Source organism: Lepidochelys kempii, chromosome 12, assembly GCF_965140265.1.
Source record: "Lepidochelys kempii isolate rLepKem1 chromosome 12, rLepKem1.hap2, whole genome shotgun sequence".
Classification (NCBI taxonomy): domain Eukaryota; kingdom Metazoa; phylum Chordata; order Testudines; family Cheloniidae; genus Lepidochelys; species Lepidochelys kempii.
This window is the reverse complement of record NC_133267.1, coordinates 22,707,952-22,728,083: the sequence shown is the minus strand read 5'-3', so window position 1 is coordinate 22,728,083 and position 20,132 is coordinate 22,707,952. Positions and strand designations below refer to the sequence as shown.

Genomic DNA, 20,132 nt, shown 5'->3' with positions numbered 1-20,132 from the left:
GTTAAATTTAATTATATTATGGTCACTATTACCAAGCGGTCCAGCTATATTCATCTCTTGGACCAGATCCTGTGCTGCACTTAGGACTAAATCAAGAATTGCCCCTCCTCTGGTGGGTGTCAAGAAACTTTGTTTCTGCATCCCATCCTGAGGTGACATGCACCCAGCCAATATGGGGATAGTTGAAATCCCCATTATTGTTAAGTTTTTTACTTTTGTAGCCTCTCTAATCTCCCTGAGCATTTCACTATCACCATCCTGGTCAGGTGGTCGGTAATATATCCCTACTGCTATATTTTTATTATTAGAGCATGGAATTACTATCCACAGAGATTCTGTGGTACAGTTTGTTTCATTTAAGATTTTTACTTCATTTGATTCTGTGCCCTCTTTCACATACAGTACCACTCCCCCAGCAGCACGACCTATTCTGTCCTGATACATTTTGTACCCCGATATTACATGTCCCATTGGTTATCCTCATTCCACCAAGTTTCTGTGATGCCTATTATATCAATATCCTCATTTAATACGAGGCACTCTAGTTCACCCATTTTATTATTTAGACTTCTAGCATTTCTATATAAGCACTTTAAAAAACTTGTCACTTTTTAGCTGTCTGCCATTACATGATGTAATTGAATGGGACTCTTTTTCATGTGACAGTTTCTCATCAAATCCTACCTGTATTTTATCATCTTCCCTTCTCTCCTCTTTACTAGGACACAGAGAATCTCCATTAATAGATCCTCCCCTAAAGGATGCCTCTGTCCGAACCACGTGCTCAGTGTGAGATGCTTGAAAGGGGCCTGATTTTCAGAAAGCGTTGAGAAAATCAGCCACGTCTTTAGTGTCTCAAATTGAGCATCCAAGAAATAAAGTATCCAAAAATCCGTTGTCACTTTTGAAAATCTTGGCTTGTCCTTACAGACAAATGTTGCGCTTGGGTACCCACCAGTCAGTCAAACCCACCCATGCGTATAATGCATATCAGAATTTGGCCCATAATTTTGAATATGTTCTTAAAATTCGAATTTGCTTATGCTTTTGCTTATTTTTATTTCTTTATTTTTGTGTGTGTTACAGTAGCATCTAGAGGCTCCAGCTGAGGTTGGGGCTCATTGTACAAAGCACTTTACAAATCTGTAGTAAGAGACAATGCCTGTGCCAAAGAACTTCCAATCTAGATAGACAAGACAGATAAAGGACAGGAGAAAATAAGTATGATTATCTCCATTTTACTTATAGGCACAAGGAAGTTAAGTGATTTGCTCATGATTACACAGGGAGTCTGTAACAGAATTGGGAATTGTACCCAGATGTCTTGAGTCCTGGCCTACTGCTTTATCTACAAGACCATTTGTTCTTTCTTGAATAATTGTTCACTTGTGAGCTATCCAACAGAATGGAAGTATGGCATAATCATCTTCTTTTTAACCTTTCAGATCACTTACTTTCTGTTACATGACCGTAGTGGGGACTATACATGTTTTCGCTTAGACTCACAGACAGGGTCCATATACAGTACCTCAGTATTTGACAGAGAGAAGAAGGGGTCATATCTCTTGGAAGTAAAGTCGATAGATGGCTTTGAATCTGCTCGACCTGGAAAATATGGGCGGCCAAACTCTGGTAAGAAATGAACCAGTGTATCAAGTGTGATTTTAGCTCTCTTCCTGTAAAAGAAAACCCTTTAATCAAGTTTTAAATTGTAATTTATTTTTATCCAAGCTCACTTGTAAAAGGGTTTTTTTTATTGTTTCTCTGTGTGTCAGTTGTCTCAGAACTGGAAGAAATATTTAATATGATGACCAGGCAAGTTTTCAGTTCTGAAACTAAAGAAAATTATCACCTTAGAGTTGATGGATTTTAGAGAGTAATTCCTAACTAGCAAAACCATACCTACTACTTTTACATGGGATGCAAGCCTAGTCTGGGTAATGGCGGGGCTTCTCAAAGCATTGTGTGCTGCACTGCACTGAGTCTGGGCCAGTAATGAAATGCTGAACAGAAAAGCTCAAGATTTAAAAGAAATCACATTGGTTGTGTTTAAACAAAGTGTTAAAACTGGGCTTTTGTGGCTTCAGGACAAAAAGTTATGACTTAAAACTGTACAATTGCCATATTAGGCATCAATTATTCACATGTTATCTGTTTAAACAAATTGGATGTGACATTCATTTGATATCCAAGTGCTTTTGAGTAATGTTGGTATATAAATTGTCCATAACCCTAAGGGTTTGTTTCTGTATTGTCTGCATATTCGTCTTCATTTAATGTGCAGCTAGACAGTTTAAGGAATTGTAGCTGACAGAAGTGGCACAGCTGAGTATTTTAATCTCTTGTTTCTTGTGTCTCTAGACACAGCCTACGTGCGCATTTTTATCAGCGACGTGAATGATAACAAACCTGTCTTCAGTCAGAGTGTCTATGAAGTTAATGTGGATGAAGACCAGGATGTGGGTTCTACTGTCATTACAGTCAGTGCTAATGATGAAGATGAAGGTAAAGTACTGGAATTCCCCATAGCTGCATCTAAAATATTAATGAGTTAATTTCAGCACACTAAGACATATTTAGTGGTGTTAGGAGGGAAAATGTCTATGTCTCTACATTTTAAAACTTCTTTATGTCTAAACTCACAGGGCATGAACATTACTTCATAATGGGACTGTGAGGCATCAGCTAAATAACTCTATTATGTGAGGTAATACATTAACATGGGATGTTGGTGAATAACTTCTGTGCCAGCATACACAAATTTGGTATAGATCATACCCTTTTTTAAAAGAAAGGTGGTGATAAAAATATTTTCCCAGTTAACTAGAATGATTCAGATTGAATCTCAATGAAATTAATGTGTTCTCTTTGTATTGACAGTATATCTGTTGTATTGTCTCTTGTTTGGCACACTGAGGAATAGTGTTGTCTTACATGAAATTTGACTTTATAAATGGTTTGGAGACAAAGAAATGTAGGGATCGATCATCATGAACGGTCAAGAGTTTCAAAACAATTATTGTAGAGACAAGCAAATTTGTCACATAATCAGACCCTTTTCGTGTATATATTTTATGTATTGCCATGTGTTAGGAAACCACCCATCCTACTGACTACTAAATTAGAATAAATGTGGTATTCCTCTGATCTCCAGTGTAGATTCTGTTTGCTGTGGGCATGATTTTCTGTGTGGCAAGTGGTGAATGGGATGGCTCTTAGAGTCTGTGCTTTGGTAGTAGGAGAGGAGGAGTTTGTTGGTGTAAAGGAAAGAACAGAAGTTTCACAAGACTCGACACAGACTGGAATAGTATATTTTTTATCAGTTTTGGGGATTGTGTGACACATAAGTACAGCTATTAATATGGCTATCGCTAGTAGGTTATTTCAGTAGGCTTAGTTGTACTATGATTTTACCTGATTGACTGATGCAAAGGTATTGATATGAGGCCAGATTTTCAGGACTGGCCATTTGGCAGTCAAAATCTGAAGAGGGCTGTAAAGGTGGTTTGCAGCTACCTTTCTGGATCGCTGATCATTATGCTGCTGAGCACTGTTTCTGTCCTTAATCCCAATTTCAGAAAAATATCCGTATTCAGAAATGCAGTTAAACATGTACCTAAATCCCATGGAAGAAACTGCCTGAAGTTGAGCAACTGATCTCCTGAACAAGGATGAATTTTAGCACATGCTTAAGTGCTTTCTAAAATTGGAGGCTAATCCAAGTTGCACTAGTTTTTACTGCCTCAAGGGTCTATTCTGACAGTAGAAGATCTCTGAAATGCACGGGCACACTGGCCACATTCACCTATACTAAGGGCTGCAAGGGAGCAAGGGCAAAGCTAGCTATGCTGTACCTATGCCACTGGATGATTCCCTGACACAAGGGAAGCTCCTTAGCTGGCCATGTGCGTTGAGTTGAAGTCTGCTTCGTGGTGGTGGAGAAGCTGCCTTAGGAGGACTACGGATCTGGCCCTTTGTCTCTGGCCTCTCAGCCAAGTTAAGTAATTGAAATTGCAGGTGTGAAGTGGAGAGGGAGTAGAGTGACAATAAAATTGGAGGCAAGAAGGGGGGAACCAGAATGAAAAGGTAAAATATCTTTATTTGGACTAATCCAAGAGCCCCTATTGTGTCTGAAATTCTATAGCCTCTGTTACGTAGGAAGTAAGCCTGAATGATCATAGTCATCCCTTCTGGCCTTAAAATCTGTGGCTCTATGAACTGTGAAGCTGAGTTTGGAATAAGAACTACTTCATGAGATGTTTCTGTAATTTTATAATGCTAATTTATTGTTATAAACAGGTTACCATTTACTATAGTTGCCATGAGTTGTACACTTGGTCAGTCTTACTGGCCTTCCTATACCCAACATGGGGTACTAAGTGAGGGCAAAATTTAGTCCACTGAAATTAGTTCAAGAGACATTTTGTTCCATGGAAACTTATTATAGATATTAGACTTATTGTGACCTGGAAATAGAAAAATGCTTGTAAATATTTTTACTTGGCTATGCATTTTAAAAGACCACCTAACTATAGTACTATATACTGACTCTCTTGTTATAGTTAATCACGTGAAACTTTTGAAATGAGATAGGACATTGTGGGTGGATTTTAATCAGGATAAGAACTGATTGGTGTGATTAATATAGAACACAATTAATAATGACCAATAATGTGATCCAGTAGAAGAGGTACAAAGTAAATGTATATTTCAATACCCTCAAATGATACGTATCTTATTTAATATTCTTTGGGTACTGGCAGGAGCAAATGCTAAATTAAGGTACCAGATCACAGCTGGAAACACTGGTGGAGTACTTGACATTGAACCAGAAACAGGAGCCATCTTTATTGCTCAGCCCCTGGATTATGAAGAAGCGAAAATGTATGAACTTCACTTGTTGGCCTCTGATGGTAAATGGGAAGATTATGCAATTATCATAATCAATGTTGTGAATAAAAATGATGAGGCTCCAGTTTTCTCTATCAATGAATACTATGGAAGTGTGATTGAAGAACTGGATGGATTACCCATCTTTATACTTCAGGTACTATATGGAGTTCTAGATGTTAGTCATATTTCAATAGAAGAATAGTCCAGTATTGTTGTAATATGTCAGTGAAACCAAGTTTTGCGAAGAAAATGTATTTCATCAGTGGAGAGAGAAAAGCATGTAGGGTTTTTTTTGTGTGTGTGTGTGAAGAAAATGATTGTGGCACTAATATTGAACAAGCATGGATGATCTTTTGTAACCCTAAGAACTATTGCTTATGCCAAATAATTAACTTTGTAATCTACTAGCTTTTTTATATTCTGTAGTTCAATTATTACTATAAAAATAAGAAAGAAAACATAGATAATTATACTGCTATAGTGTGAAGAGTCTATAACTATCCATCTGTGATAGGATGTAGTAGCAGATAGGATATAATTCAGGAATTGCATATTCGGTCACTAACATGATGTATGTGTTTGCAAAACCTTTGTAGGTTGTAGCAAATGATCCTGATAGCAGCATGGATGAAGGCGATTTGAGATATTCTCTGCATGGACATGGTGCAACTGATGTCTTCACAATTGATGAGAACACAGGCAGCATTTACTCACAGAAGATGCTTGATCGGGAAGAGCGAGCACTTTGGAGATTTGTTGTGTTGGCTACTGATGAGGGAGGAGAAGGACTTACTGGATTTGCTGATGTAATCATTAATGTGTGGGATATAAATGACAATTCCCCCATATTTACCTGCATGCCTGATGACTGCAATGGGAGTGTCTTAGAAAATTCTCCTGCAGACACTTCGGTTATGGAAATGACAGCTGTGGATTTAGATGATCTGAATGTAGGTGTTAATGCAATTTTGACATATAGGATAATTGACAATGTAAAAACTGGGTTTGCTACAGACTTATTTAATATCACCCCCAATAGTGGCACAATACGTGTAGCAGCGGGAATGCTGGATAGAGAGAAGACTGATAAATATTTCCTTACTGTTGAGGCAAGAGATGGGGGAGGGTTGACAGGAACTGGTACTGCCACTGTCTGGATTGCAGATGTCAATGATCATATACCTGAATTCGTTGAGGAGGTCTGGCAGGCAGCGATCCCTGAAAATAGTGCAGTCAACTCAGAAGTTCTGAAAGTGTCAGCTACAGATGCAGACACTGGGGAAAATGCTCACTTAACATTCAGCATTATTGGGGGAGATCCAGATCAGAAGTTTTACATTGAAAGTAACAAAGAAGGTCAACATGCAACTATCAGATTGAAAAAGAAACTGGATTATGAGAAACCGCATGAAAGGTGGTTTAACCTTACGATTAAAGTGGAAGATCTTGATTTTTCCAGTGTTGCAACCTGCTTGATTGAAGTTGAAGATTGTAATGACCACAGCCCAGTTTTCAATTCCCAGTTTATCCAAACTAACCCTTTCTTTGAGAACATACCTGTGGGAACTACAGTCACCACAGTGAGAGCGACCGATGAGGATTCTGGTTTGAACGGGGACATTATCTATTTTATTAAATCAGATTCAGATCCTATCAGACAGTTTGCAGTTGACCCAGATGGTCATGTGACTGTTGCAAGTACCCTGGATCGTGAAGTCATTCAGCAATACAATTTAATCATACAGGCTTCAGATCAAGGGATTCCTGCCCAAACTGGAAGTGTTACAGTCCTGATTAACTTGCTAGATATTAATGACAATGAGCCAAGGTTTGAGGCATCATATATGCCCATTGTTTGGGAAAATGTGGTGGGACCTCAGTTGGTGTATATGAACTATACATCAAAGCTGCTGCATGCTGTGGATCCAGACAGTGATGAAAATGGGCCGCCGTTTACATTTTTGCTGCCACCCGATTATCAGAATTCTTTGGATTTTTCTCTTACTGACAACAGAAATAACACAGCAACCATTACAGCACTAAGGTCCTTTGACAGAGAAAAGCAGAAGGTGTTCCACCTTCCTGTAATTATAACAGATAGTGGGAATCCATCTATGAGTGCTACAAACACCTTGACCATAACAGTTGGTGATGAAAATGATAACAGCCATGAAGCTGGCTATAAGGAAATCTTTGTCTATACCCATAGAGGTAGGTGGTGTACAGAGAAGGAGCCAGATGCATAGAAAAGTTAAAATTTTACTTGCTATCAGTAATTTTTTCTTTAAGTTGTTATTGCTATTGTATCTTTAATATTCTGTATATTTATAGATTAAGCATCCAATTCTGCAAACAGATATACAGAGTCATGACTGAATGGGCTCATGCTGGCACATCTGTTTGCAAGGTCTGGGTCATAATGTGAAAGCATCATCTACTGAGGAAGATTTATATATTTGTAATTATCTATCTTTTGTTTTTTAAACATGTATGTATTTGTCTATACAAGAACAATAATAATGAGCAAAAAGTGTTTTTTTGCTCTCTCTGTTTCCAAAAATGACTCTACTCATTTTGCGGGGGAATTTTTTTCCCCTTGGGCAGAGCCTGAAAAAAAAATAGGGGATTTTTAACAAGTGACTGAAAATAGGGGCTTAGAATGAAAGCACTGGGAAGCTTTAACTGTAGCTATGCATTCCAGCAATTTCTTTGTTAGTATGTGGTAAATATATAATTTTAATACATAAGTATATTTTTGTTGCTTTGGTTTTAATACAATGAAAAATAAATAAATCCCATAAAATAAAGAAGTGAAGATCGTAGGGTATCCCTGTGTCCATTATTAATTGCTTGTTTTGTGCGAGATGGCTCATCATCCTAAAAGCATTTGAAATGAAGACACAGTTTAACTGTATATCTAGGTTAGAGTTACCCTGCCAGCATGCCTGATGAGTATTGGTGGCAGGAGGTCCAATATGTAAAGAAAACTATTTTGCATTGAATTAAGCATGCACCTAATTTTGTTGAATTAGGTGCACTTAAACCAAAAGCCAGTGTAAGCAAGTTCTACAGTAGAGCAGGCTAGGTTAAGTAGGGTAGACTCTGAAGTTCTGAATTTAAAAATAGTCTATTCAATTTCTGTTCTACTTTGTATAGGTTTCTTTTACCGTGCTCATCACCATTTTATCTCAGCACCCACATTTTGCCAGATCACGACTATAACTAAACTGCACAGAGTATGGTGTGCAAAGGGGTGTTAAAGCTCACTCTCTACTCTCCTGATCACACTGCTGCTCTCTGCAGGCTCGTCTTGCTGTGTTCGAGCCGCTGTTCTACTTTACACTAGGTCACAAGAGCCACAGGGGGCTGAAAACATAGCCAAGAATTGGAATGGCATAGAGGCATCCTGCCAATGCTCTCTCTTTTCCTTGCTCAGGGAGAGCTGCTATTCTGATTCTCTTCTGGTGCAGAATACTGGAGTAGCAGTAATGGCTTTATATGCAGATTTTGCTAGTGATGCAGAGTAAAATGGCTTCCCCAGATTGGAGCATCTGGGTCTTCAGCTTCTGGTTTAGTAACTTTTTGTCTCAAAAGATCAGTTTATATACTGTAGTTTTATATTCTTATTTCTTTTTACTGATTATTTGTGGGTTTTTTCCCTCCTTTATGCAATGTCTGTGGTCTTTACCCAGCTTTCCAGGTGTACTTGGAGGAGAGCTCAGACTACAGGCTATGCATTGTTTAAGAGCCTTGGATCATAACCTTCACCAAAATCAAACAGGAATATGAAAATGATAAATGAAGTAATGAATGCAGTGGAATTTAAAATCCTTTGAAAACCAAAAATTAAATGCAGATTTATTATAATTTATCTCAACAGGGAAATGGTCAACAACAGTGCTTGGGGAAGTGTTTGCACCAGATCAGGATGACTGGGACAATAAAACATTTCTCTCTGAAGGAAAAATGCTCAAGTGAGGATTGTATTTGTGTCAAACTGAGTAATATTTAATGTTTATGCTTCTGTAATTTTTTTACTCACCATGAGATTTCCCTGTGTACGTTATATGTGTAAAAGCCAGGATTATCCCATGCAACAAGGAACGTACCTCCCGAATGTTCTTTTTTGTTGATATAACTAGGTTTCAAGGAATTGGTGGTGTACACAATATTTATCTTCATCTCAAATAATGTAGGGCCACATCATGCTGTTCATTTTTAAGTAGAGCTCTCCATTACTTTTCCTAGGCATTAAGGGTGTGCTTTGTATTAGACCCAAAATAAAAATAGGCTGCAGTTTCATTTCCTCCCTTTCCGCCCCCAGGTGTTATAATCTATTTGTATTTGATCGCATAAAGGCAACCAGTATGAGCAAAGAGTAGAATAACGCAAGATATCACAAGTGAAAGTGAATTTGGATGATCTCCTCCTAGAGCTAAATTCCCCACTGCATAAGCAGTCACAACTTGTTTTAATTCTTTGTAGTTGTGTCTGTTCATGCCAGTGTTGAACTGGGCCCCTAGACGATACTAATTCATCTGCCCACATCACAAAATGTGGGGTGCCATTAGCAGAAATGTAGTTCTGAAGTGGCTTTGTCTCTGTTTCCCAAAATAAAAACAAAACCAAGCTTTCTTTTTCCTAGAAAATGAAGGTGTTAAAGCCTTAGCGAGCCCAGAGTTGCAGCTGGAGCTTCTGCCTGTCAGCAGCCATTGAGGGTACTAAACCATAAGAGGGTACTATTCCATAGTAGTGACCTGGCCATAGTAGACCTCCACAGCCACTCAAAACTGCCCCTTTCATCATAGCTCATGGGCACGATGCAAGACATCTCCCTTGAAACTTCTCTTTGACAGGCACCAGTGTGGGACTAGAGGGTTTGCTCCCTCCTCTTATCACTCCTCCCTACTCACCACTGGGACCTGTGCAAGGGTATTCCTGAGTTTGAGCCATAAAGCTGTACTAATTCCTATAGACTACATGCTCTGGGTCAGGAGGGGAAAGCTCATGGGCTTGGGAATTGCAGAAAAGCTACTCATTTTTATAAACTCTTCCCAAGCTTCTCCACAACTTCCCAGTACAAAGTTTTTTCTTTTTAGTGCCTTTCTGAGATTGGGCTCTGGTACCCATCAGTTGACCACGGATCCTCCATACCAACTTTCTAGGGCTTTTGTAGCTTACGAGGCCATATACCTGTGTTGCTCGGTCAGGCCCTCATATGGTAGAACGTGTATGCTGAAAGAAACCAATTCAATAATGAGTAGAGGATGTTTCTGGTTTGACTTATTAGGCTTTTCATTATTTGAAGCTTTACTTCTAGGTTTTTCAAATTAAATCAAAGGACTGGCTCTTTGGTAATGGTGGATAATGCTCCTCAGGGGACATACAACTTAAGAATCAGAGTTTCAGATGGAGTCTGGCCTGATGTAATATCTACAGTACAGATCCATGTCAAAGAGTTGGAAAATGAAGCCATACGCAATTCAGCTACTGTACGTCTGGCAGGTAAGTTTCATTTGCTGTTTGAGCTTGGTTGCTGCTGTATTTGAAAAACTATTACTTAGATGTGATTGTAGGATAGATGCATTTGCAGTGTGTATCTAGTGCTGTTGGGCTGGGGTGAGTTGAGAGATTAACCAAAGCTCTGCAGGCATTTCATTTTAGTATATTGTACTTGTGAATCCCCATCTCAGGTATTACAGTGGAGGAGTTTATAAGGAAAGATGAATATGGGAAAAGCAGACATGACAAATTTAAAGAGTTACTGGCAGAAATCTTCTCAGCTCATCCTAGTGATATCACTATCTTCAGTATGATGAACGTTGACGGAAGACAGACAAACTTAAGATTTGCAGTTTGTGGTGGCTCTTCTTATTATAGACCAGAAAAAGTGCATGGTGAAATGGCAGCATTTAAAAACAAGGTATGTGCCCCAGTTTTAATTCAATGAACTTAACATTAGGGTGGTTTGCATAGATATAAACTAACTATACTAGCATCCTTTATGCAGACACAGCCACACTATGGAAGAGCATACCAGGCCTACTGATTTACTTTTTGCTTCACTTGAAGTTTTGTTATACAAATTTGTATCACAGCTTTTTCGTTTAATTTTCTTCCTCTCATCAATCCCTTTTATACAAAATTCCATTTCAATTTGTCTGGCCACTTTTTTAGTTAGGAGAGGGCAGTCTCCTCCTCCGAATCATAGCACTTTGGTTAGTTTTGTGTGATATTTTTGTGTGTGCGCATATTAAAAATATTATTATTATTACTTAATATCTACTATGCAGTATTGCCCAGAGGCCAACCAAAATATTAATCTTTAAAATGGGTAAATGGGAGGACCCATGTAGTTATAGCCCTGTCAGTTTGACTTGATTAATCAAGAATTAAAAGGAAGGTAATATAATTAATGCCAATCAAGATGGGTTTATAGAAAATAGATCCTGTCTAGCTAACTTGATATTTTTATGAAATTACAAGTTTGATTGATGATTATTGTTGATGTAATATACTTAGGCTTTTGTAAGGCATTTGACTTGGTTCCGCATGACATTTTGATTACAAAACTAGGATGATATAAAATTAAAATTAACATGGAACATATTAAAAGGATTAAAATGGGTAACTGATAGGTCTCAACATATAACTGTAAATGGGGAATCATCACTGAATCAGTGTGTTTCTAATGTGGTCCCACAGGAATTGGTTCTTGGCCCTATGCTATTTAACATTTTTATCAATTACCTGATAAAGTTTGTAGATAACACAAAAGTTGAGGAAGTGGGAAATAATGAAGAAAATGATCACTAATGCTGAGCCACCATCTGGACTGCTTGGTAATATGGGCATAAGCAAACTATATGCATTTTAATATGGCTAAATGTATACATCTAGAAACAAAGAATGTAGGCCATACTATAGGATGTGGGACCCTATCATGGAAAGCAATGTCTCTGGAAAAGATTTGGAGGTCATGGTGGATAATCAGCTGAACATGAGGTCCTGCTGCGATGCTGTGACCAAAGGAGCTAATGCAATAAACAGAGGGGGATCTCAAATAGGAGAAGAGAAGTTATTTTACCTCTGTATTTGGCACTGGTGCGACTGCTGCTGAAATATTTTTTTTTCAGTTTTGGTGTCTACAGTTTCAGAAAGATGTTGAAAAATTGGAGCGGGTCCAGAGAAGAACTGTAAGAATGATAAAAAGATTAGAAACCTGCTTTATAGTGATAGATTCAAGGAGCTCAACCTATTTATCTTAACAAAGAGAAGGTTAAGGAAAGAGTTGATCACAATCTATAAGTACCTACATGGGGAACAAATATTTGATTATGGGCTCTTCAATCTAGCAAAGAAAGGTATAACACAATGCAATGGCCAGAAGTTGAAGCTAGACAAATTCAGACTGGAAACAAGGCAGAGATTTTTAACAATGAGGGTAATTAACCATTGTAACAATTTACTGGGGTTGTGGTGGATTCTCCATCATTGGCAATTTTTAAATCAAGATTGGGTGTTTTTTCTAAAAGATCTGTTCTGGGAATTATTTTGGGGAAATCAATTCTATGGCCTGTGTTCTACAGGGCTGGGGTCAGACTAGGTGATCACAGTGGTTCCTTCTGGCCTTGGTGTCTAAGAAGCCCCAGTGTGCCAGCTGCTGTACAAGCACATAGTAAATAACAGCCCCTGCTGCAAGGAGGTTACGATCTAAAAGATAAGACACAACAGGGAGATGAGAGAAAAGGGAGAGGAGGGGAGATGGAGACATGAAGTGGTTTCAGTGATAATAAATAGATTGTGTGTAATTCTTAGCCAGTCAGGAGCAGTAATCACAACTCGCCACCTGCCCAACTTTTATCAGACTGCAAAGTACGTAATTTTGTCTATTAAACAACAATATAGAGTATTAGAATCCTTCAAATGGCCAAGGTCACAGAATCAGAGAGGCAGATACTATTCATGCAAAATAACTGCTCCTTCTCTTGTATATTTATAGAGCAATTACAATGATAATATGGAAAGTTACATTGATTTCAAATAGACTCTGCTTCATAATACATAGTGGGATGATTCATCATAGTGATAACAAGAGGATAATTTTTGCTTCACATATTTTACTGAAGAAATGGCATTTCTATTAATTATTTATCACCTTTCAGAGTTTAATGAATAGCTCTAATGAGTTATCACCAATTTTCTATACTTACAGAAACAAAACATAAATATAGAATTCCTCCATTATCTTTTGTAGATATGTTTCAGTTAACGATAAACATAGAAAATTGGCAATTAGCGCTAGAATTATTCATTAAAATTTTAAATAAATAAATAAATGATGAAGTGTATTTATTTGTTACACTTCTTTGGATATGGCTTTATGATAACTGATCTTAGTGTACAATCAAAGACATCCATCCGAGTAGTCTGAAGGAATCATGATTGTCTATCTGTGCCATGTTTTTCTGTAGCAGTATAGCAAAACTGTCTAAACCTTTTTAATACAGAATCCCCACTAACAGCAATATGTGTAGACTGCATACCCCATAATTGCATTGACAGGATACATCATGTCACTGTGTGATATATTTCTACCTTCTTTCAATATATGTCATAATATTTATGAGGATGTATTGAAGATTAGTCATAAAGGTCGAAGTTCTTAAAAGAATGGTAGATTGAAATGAAGGCACTAGTAAAATGGAAAGAGAAGAAAAGAATGGAAGGTTTTTAAATTTGTTTTTGGCCATTAGAGTTTATTTTTAATTTGTTTTTCATACATTGTTCCACTAAAAGTAACAGCTTATTAAACATATAAAATTACCAGTCCCTAAGTCTGAGCTCACAGTAGTTTTACATTGGTGAATTCTGTTATCTTCATGGAGTTACTCCTGGTTTACAACATTGTGAGTGTAGAACAAAGCCCTTAGTGTCAAGGTTCTGACACTATGGTCCAAACCCTGAAGCTTTTCATGCACCCGTAGAAAGGTGAAAACCTCTAATTCAATATCCAAACACTGCCTCTGGTCAGCCCAAGAAGTTAAATTTTCAGACACCTTTGTGCTTTTTGCCATGCTGCCCCTCATGCCTCGGACAAACTCCCTGTAAACATCCACAAAACTAACTTATTATCGTCCTTCAAAGCCCTCCTTGAAACTCTCCTTTGCCAACTATATTGTCTTTGTTTCTTTGTGCTCCCCCATCTAGCTATATCCATCTGTTGTTTTTTATCTTACAGTATAAGCTCTTTGGGATAGGGGTTGGGGTTTTTTTGTTCTGTGTCTGTACAGTGCCGACCACAATGGGGTTCTGGGCCATCACTGGGGCTCTTTGGTGTTACAATAACACAAATAAACAATAATATTGATTGATTCATTGATTGATTGATTGGGAGACACATGATCCAGTGCATAGCGAGCTGGATGAGAGGCAGGAGAGCTAGGTTATTCTCAGCTCTGCCATTACCAGCTGTGTGACGTCAGGCAAGCTCCTTACTTCTCTGTACCTCTGTTTGGCACCAACCCTTTGCCTGTCTTGTCAATTCAGAGTGTAAGTCTTTAGGTCACAGCCTGTGTTGTGTAGTGTCGATACGATAGGGCCCCAGTCTCCGTTTTGGCCTCTATGTGATGCCTCTCTAGGATACCGTACTCTAGGATGCCATTTGATACTGAATTAGAGGTTTTGACCTTTCCATGGGTGCATGAAAAGCTTCAGAATTTGGATCAAGGGTCAGAACCTTGACACTAAGAGCTTTGTTCTACCCTTGCAATGATGCAAACGAGGAAGTCATGTAATTCAAATAATAAATATATAAATAAAAAATGAAATCCTGTGCAGAGAGATCCCACATTACCCTGCACACTGAACATCACTGCATCTTCTTGCAGAGATGGCGGGAGGTAAATGCAGATGTGGTGGAGTTGTGTCAGCGAGTCTGAATGCAACTAGGATACACATGCCTCAAAACTTGCCTATGTAGCAAGCCATGTCCACTACTCGGCTGGGTACTCAGCAGTCCTGAATTCGATTCAATTGTGCGTGTGCCTTGGTCAGGCCATGCTTCTGTATTGGGGGAGTGAACTTATGATTTACAGTATGTGGGCATAACAGGGTGAGTAGAAAACTTAACTTGGAATTTTCTTGCTGGCTGTGACCTGGCCCTTTATGAGTGAGCAAGGGTGGAGAGAAGGGTGCCTTACACTGCCCTAAGATTTTAGGCACAATCCCACTCCCTGCACTCTGGCGTCTGCCAGTCTAGCACTTTCTGGTGCCTTAGAAATATTATTAACAGTCCAGAACAGCTCTAATAATTTGGCTGTCAGTGATAGCAATTATTGAGTTCCAGGAAATATTGCTACTGTAAACTTTCACGCACACTGAATACATATAATTTCCTTTAAATCACTTTGATTGCTCACAAAGTCTAGGCTATTAATGACCAATTTTCGTGTAATTAAAGTATTCCATAAAGTTTATGATTGTATGGATTTTCAGAACTGAAGGAACAAATGAAAACATTCCATTAGGGACAGACTGGTGATTTGTTAAACTGCGTTTCCTCTTAGATCCAATCAGCTTTAAAAGTGAACATTTCACAGATTGATGTAGACGAATGTGGGAGAATAGACTGTAGTGGTGGCAGCGGTTGTACAAACTACTTCACAGTGAGTGACATCCCAACAGTGATGGATGCTGGGGATGTGTCATTTGTCTCTGTAACAATCACCATCAGTGCAGTCTGCACCTGTTCCGCTAGAGAACGAGTTCATCAGTCTTGTGCCTCCTACCCCCGAAGCCCGTGTCTCAATGGTGGGACATGTATTGACACTCTGAATGGTTACAGGTGAGGAAACTTGCACTGCAACTTTTCGTACTGTCTCTTTTATTTCTTTTTTAAAATGTTAAATGTAGTTAACAAGATACAGGACTAGAAAAGTGATAGATGCACCTTCAGATCGGCAATAAACTGTACATTTCAAATGGAGGGAAATCCAGAAAAGTGTTACATGTGCAGAAGACTGTAAACTTAATAATAAAAACAGTTCTTTATTAAGGGCCTGATCTTGGTCCTGCAGTCTTGAAGCCATTGAAAGTATAGTCTGAATAAGGACTGTCAAGATAAGGCCCTAAATGGAAACCAATGAAAAAACACAAATAAGTTAGTGGTGTTAACTCATCTCTCTATGCGGTTCTTCAACAATTTAGAATAATTTTGTGAATGGTTGTTATGATGATTTCAGATTCCACAGCTCCATCACTTTTTAGTGCTCCTTTCATGATTTCGAGATTTAATTCCCAATTAACCTTTTAGAATTTTCATAGGATTCTCATGGGATTTCTTCCGTGGGTAGGGTCACTATGAAAACAGTAGGAAATGTTTATGTTGAAAAGCTTTTCAAAAAGGGTCAAGATGACTGAGGATACTGGTTACTGGACACAGACCTTCTAACTTTTAGATCACTGAATCATATCCAGCCCAGGTTGGTAGATTAACTAAAAGTAAATGTTTTGATTATAGTATTTTTAGTTTATCTATTCATTTATTTATTTTGCTTTAGCCTTCCTCTGATTTGCTCTTTCAGATGTCATTGTTCTACTTCATTTCTTGGACCTGACTGCCAGCAGACTAAGCACAGTTTCCATGGAAATGGATATGCATGGTTTCGACCCATCAGGCCTTGTTTTGAGAGCTTACTATCCCTAGAGTTTATTACTGAGGTTCCAGATGGGCTTTTACTATACAGTGGTCCTTTATCAGATCCAGAGCCTGGGAGTCCAGAGAACTTCATGGCAATAGGTACTTGTAGGCTGTACATTGCACATAACTAAATGCTTTGTAGGGACTTGAAGTAAGGATTCTCTAGGAATTGATGTTGCATGGATAATATAGTAATTATAGTGTGAATTCTTACTTCAGTCTGATGGATTCATAAAAAGTTTGTCTCTTGAATGCAAGACCCTAGAAAAATTAAAAAAAAGTCTCCTGAAATATACTTTAGCAGAACATTTTTCTTTGATATTGTGGGTATTTTTTAGTTTACACTAATGGTTCTGAGCCTATCCTAGAGCTAAAGAAATCAAAGTGAAATAGAACAGACAGATTTACAAAAAAAAAAAAAATCCCACAAGGAAATATCTAGTGCTTTAAAGGAGTTCAGGTACTTTTGAGACAGGTATTACATGATTAATGCAGTCAGTCGCATGTCATTTTCTGTGGTTTGTGAAGACAGAAATCTACTTCTTAAAATTCTTTCAGTCTCAAGGCATTTTTGAAACATGTTTTCTTTAACAGACTATGACTTGATGGATGAATCTAGTCCCACAGCACCATCCAAGCCATATATGCAGTAGTTAAAGTTGTCTATACATCCAATGAATTTTTAATTGTTGCTCAATTATTTTCAGTGAGTTCGTGAAAGAAGATGTGTGCAGAATTGTGTATATTTTAGATTGTCCTAAATGTTGGGATATTAATCTATGACTTGATTTTTACTTTGCTTCTGTGAGGCTGAATTTGTATTTACTTATGAATTTAGACAGGGGTTGAGATATAGCAAACCCTGTATGCATGCATGTACGTAATTAGTCTGAATTTTTACTTTAGAATGTAATATGGTATTAGTGCCTTAGTAAGGAATAGATTACAATGTTTGGTTTAGAGCCTGATCATGAAAAAATGTTTAGTGCAGCGTATTTTCTCTGCACAGTTCAGTCAGCAGATTCCACGTACAATTAATTAACAAACAGCATACTCATTAATACAATTATAAGTAACAAGGCCAACAGACAATAACTTCTCCTACATAACACTAGCTATAGAATGTAACCACATAGTTCCTTCACTGAGCCCAGTAACCTGTGGTTGACAATAATTGTTAAACTAATCAAGTCAATACATACACCAACGTAGCAAAAGTGGAAAAATATATTTGCAGATAGATTTTTAAAAATGTAACTTTTTAATTTTTCTTGTTGGTCTTTTAGAACTTTCCAGTGGCATTCCTGTGTTGAAAATTAACCATGGTGCAGGCACTGAGATGCTGCATTTCCCAAGTCACTTGAACTTGACTGACAAAAGATGGCATCGGCTTGAAGTCAGAACTAATGGTCAGGTCAGATACTTGTTTTCCACTTTATGGTTTTCTTACTTCCAGTTAGCTCTTGCATACACACAGAATTAGGAAGATATAAATGAGAAACTGGAAAATTGAGTGTTTCATTCCATATATACCTGTAGACCTGATGCACAATGTGAATATTGGGAGGATAGCACTATGAATTTCATAATCTATCCTTCTGCAGCTCCGCGTCTCCCACAGTTCTGTTACATATGGGCCAGCGGTTCTCAAACTGTGGTTCAGGACACCAAAGTGGATCGGGACCCCATTTTAATGGGGTCACCAGGGCCAGCATTAGACTTGCTGGGACCAGGGGCTCAAGCTGAAGCCTGAGCTCCATCCGCACCTGGGGCGTCGGAACTCAAGCTGCAGCCCCCTCTCCCCTTACTCGGGGTAGCAGGCTTGAGCTCCGTGCCCCCTCCCCAGGGGTCATGTAGTAACTTTGTTGTCAGAAGGGCTCACGGTGCAATGAAGTTTGAGGACCCCTGATATGGGCTATTTTCCTCCTGTCTGTAGTTTCCATAGCAGTTCAAAACTGTGGCATAGCCTGTGCTAGCCATGCTCATGATCCCTTCTTCAGCTTTATGGTTCTGCCAGATCTTCTGCCTCTCCAGCAGCGGTCAAGTAACAGTTCACTTGTATTTTATATGTTTGGGGAGGTTTTTTGGGAGCGGGGGAATAGCAAGCACCCTTTCTCTCTCTCCTGGATTGGGTATTGACCAGTGGGTTGGTTTCAGATACCTGGTACCTCCCTGCCAGTCTCCTCTGCCTTTCCTACCCCCTACTCCTATATCCCCCCAAGGCATGGCATAGCTGTTGTGCAAACACTGAGCTAAATCAAAGTGGTGCCCTATTTGTGAGTCAACTTTTACAGGCCCTTTGGAGGGCAAATTGTGCCCTGCCTGTTCTCAGCCAGCTGACACTTGCACTGCTAGGGCACAGGGTTCTGAGTTGGACAGGCACGTTGGGTCCCCCGGCTCAAGAAACCAAGACTCCAGAAAAGAAATGCCCAATCTGGAGATGAAGAGCAGAGTAAGGAAAGACTCCAAAGAAAAAAAGGAGCATTTTATCCAATAAGCCCAAGGGATAAGGCCTGGGACAGAACAGGAATGGAGAATGAAAAAGCCCTTAAGGGGCCCCAGGTCCTGTCCCCAAGTCCTAAAATGAGTCGTAAGTTCCCTAGAAAGGGAAGCAGGGCTCATACCCAGGTTTCTTTCTTCTCGGGCCTCTTGAATCAGGGAACTCTGACTATTGAGTGCCATCCTTGATGCAGGAGGAGCGGGACCCCAAGGGGAAGGACATTGAGGGAGACATATCCAAAGAGCTCAAGGCGCTGCATAAAGCAAGCTTCTAACGCCTTAGCCACAGCTGGATGTGCCGGGAACCCCAGGGAAAGGAACCATAACATCAACCTTTTGGAGATCAGAGCTGTCAAGATGAACCCAATGAAAGTTCCAGAACTACCTAGACAGCAAACTTGTTCTGGTCCAATTGGACAATATGGCTATTATGGTGTATAACAACAACCAAGGGGAATGAGGAATTTAACCCTACACGCAAAAGCAATGGAGATAATGGAATAGGCAGACAGGACCCTCTCTTCCGTAAGAGCAATGCATATAAAAGGAAAGCTGAACCAAAAGGCAGACTGGTTCTGCAGGTGCACAGTCAGCAACACAGAATGATGTCTGAATCAGGGAGTCTTCACTCTGATTTCTCAGTACTTTACCAGGGAAGCAGACCCCAAATCCCTGGGGACGGATGCTGTTTTTGCACAAATGGTCACAAGGCCTGCTATACACATTCTCACCCTTTCCACTTCTAGGAAAAGTGATCCAGAAAATAAGGCAAGGAGAAACAAAAGTGAAAGTGTTAGCTCTGCACTGGCAAAAGAGACTATGGTTCTCCAATCTGATAGAACTGAAATTAGAACCACCATTGCAGCTACCAGTGAGACTAGAGATACTTTACCAAGACCCATCCACCATCCAGACCCAGTCTATCTACAACGGACAGTCTGGCTATTGAGGGGGAAGCATTAGCTTCATTAGGGCTGTTTTCCAAAGTGATTGGAACTCTGTTCTTCTCCAGGTGAGCTTCAACTACCTGCCTGTAGAT

The 20,132-nt window shown here is 39.0% G+C and overlaps 1 protein-coding gene across 1 annotated transcript in view; it reads left to right on the top strand.

The window, feature by feature from the left end:
• LOC140896277 (neural-cadherin-like) overlaps nt 1-20,132 on the top strand; it is a 71,691-nt gene that overhangs the window by 33,254 nt on the left and 18,305 nt on the right. Inside the window, exons 14-23 of the mRNA XM_073307833.1 lie at nt 1,446-1,632; nt 2,362-2,505; nt 4,764-5,047; nt 5,490-7,104; nt 8,774-8,867; nt 10,214-10,398; nt 10,587-10,816; nt 15,462-15,739; nt 16,479-16,693; nt 17,881-18,008. Coding sequence (XP_073163934.1) covers nt 1,446-1,632; nt 2,362-2,505; nt 4,764-5,047; nt 5,490-7,104; nt 8,774-8,867; nt 10,214-10,398; nt 10,587-10,816; nt 15,462-15,739; nt 16,479-16,693; nt 17,881-18,008 — 3,360 coding nt within the window. The remainder of the gene's footprint in view (nt 1-1,445; nt 1,633-2,361; nt 2,506-4,763; nt 5,048-5,489; nt 7,105-8,773; nt 8,868-10,213; nt 10,399-10,586; nt 10,817-15,461; nt 15,740-16,478; nt 16,694-17,880; nt 18,009-20,132) is intronic.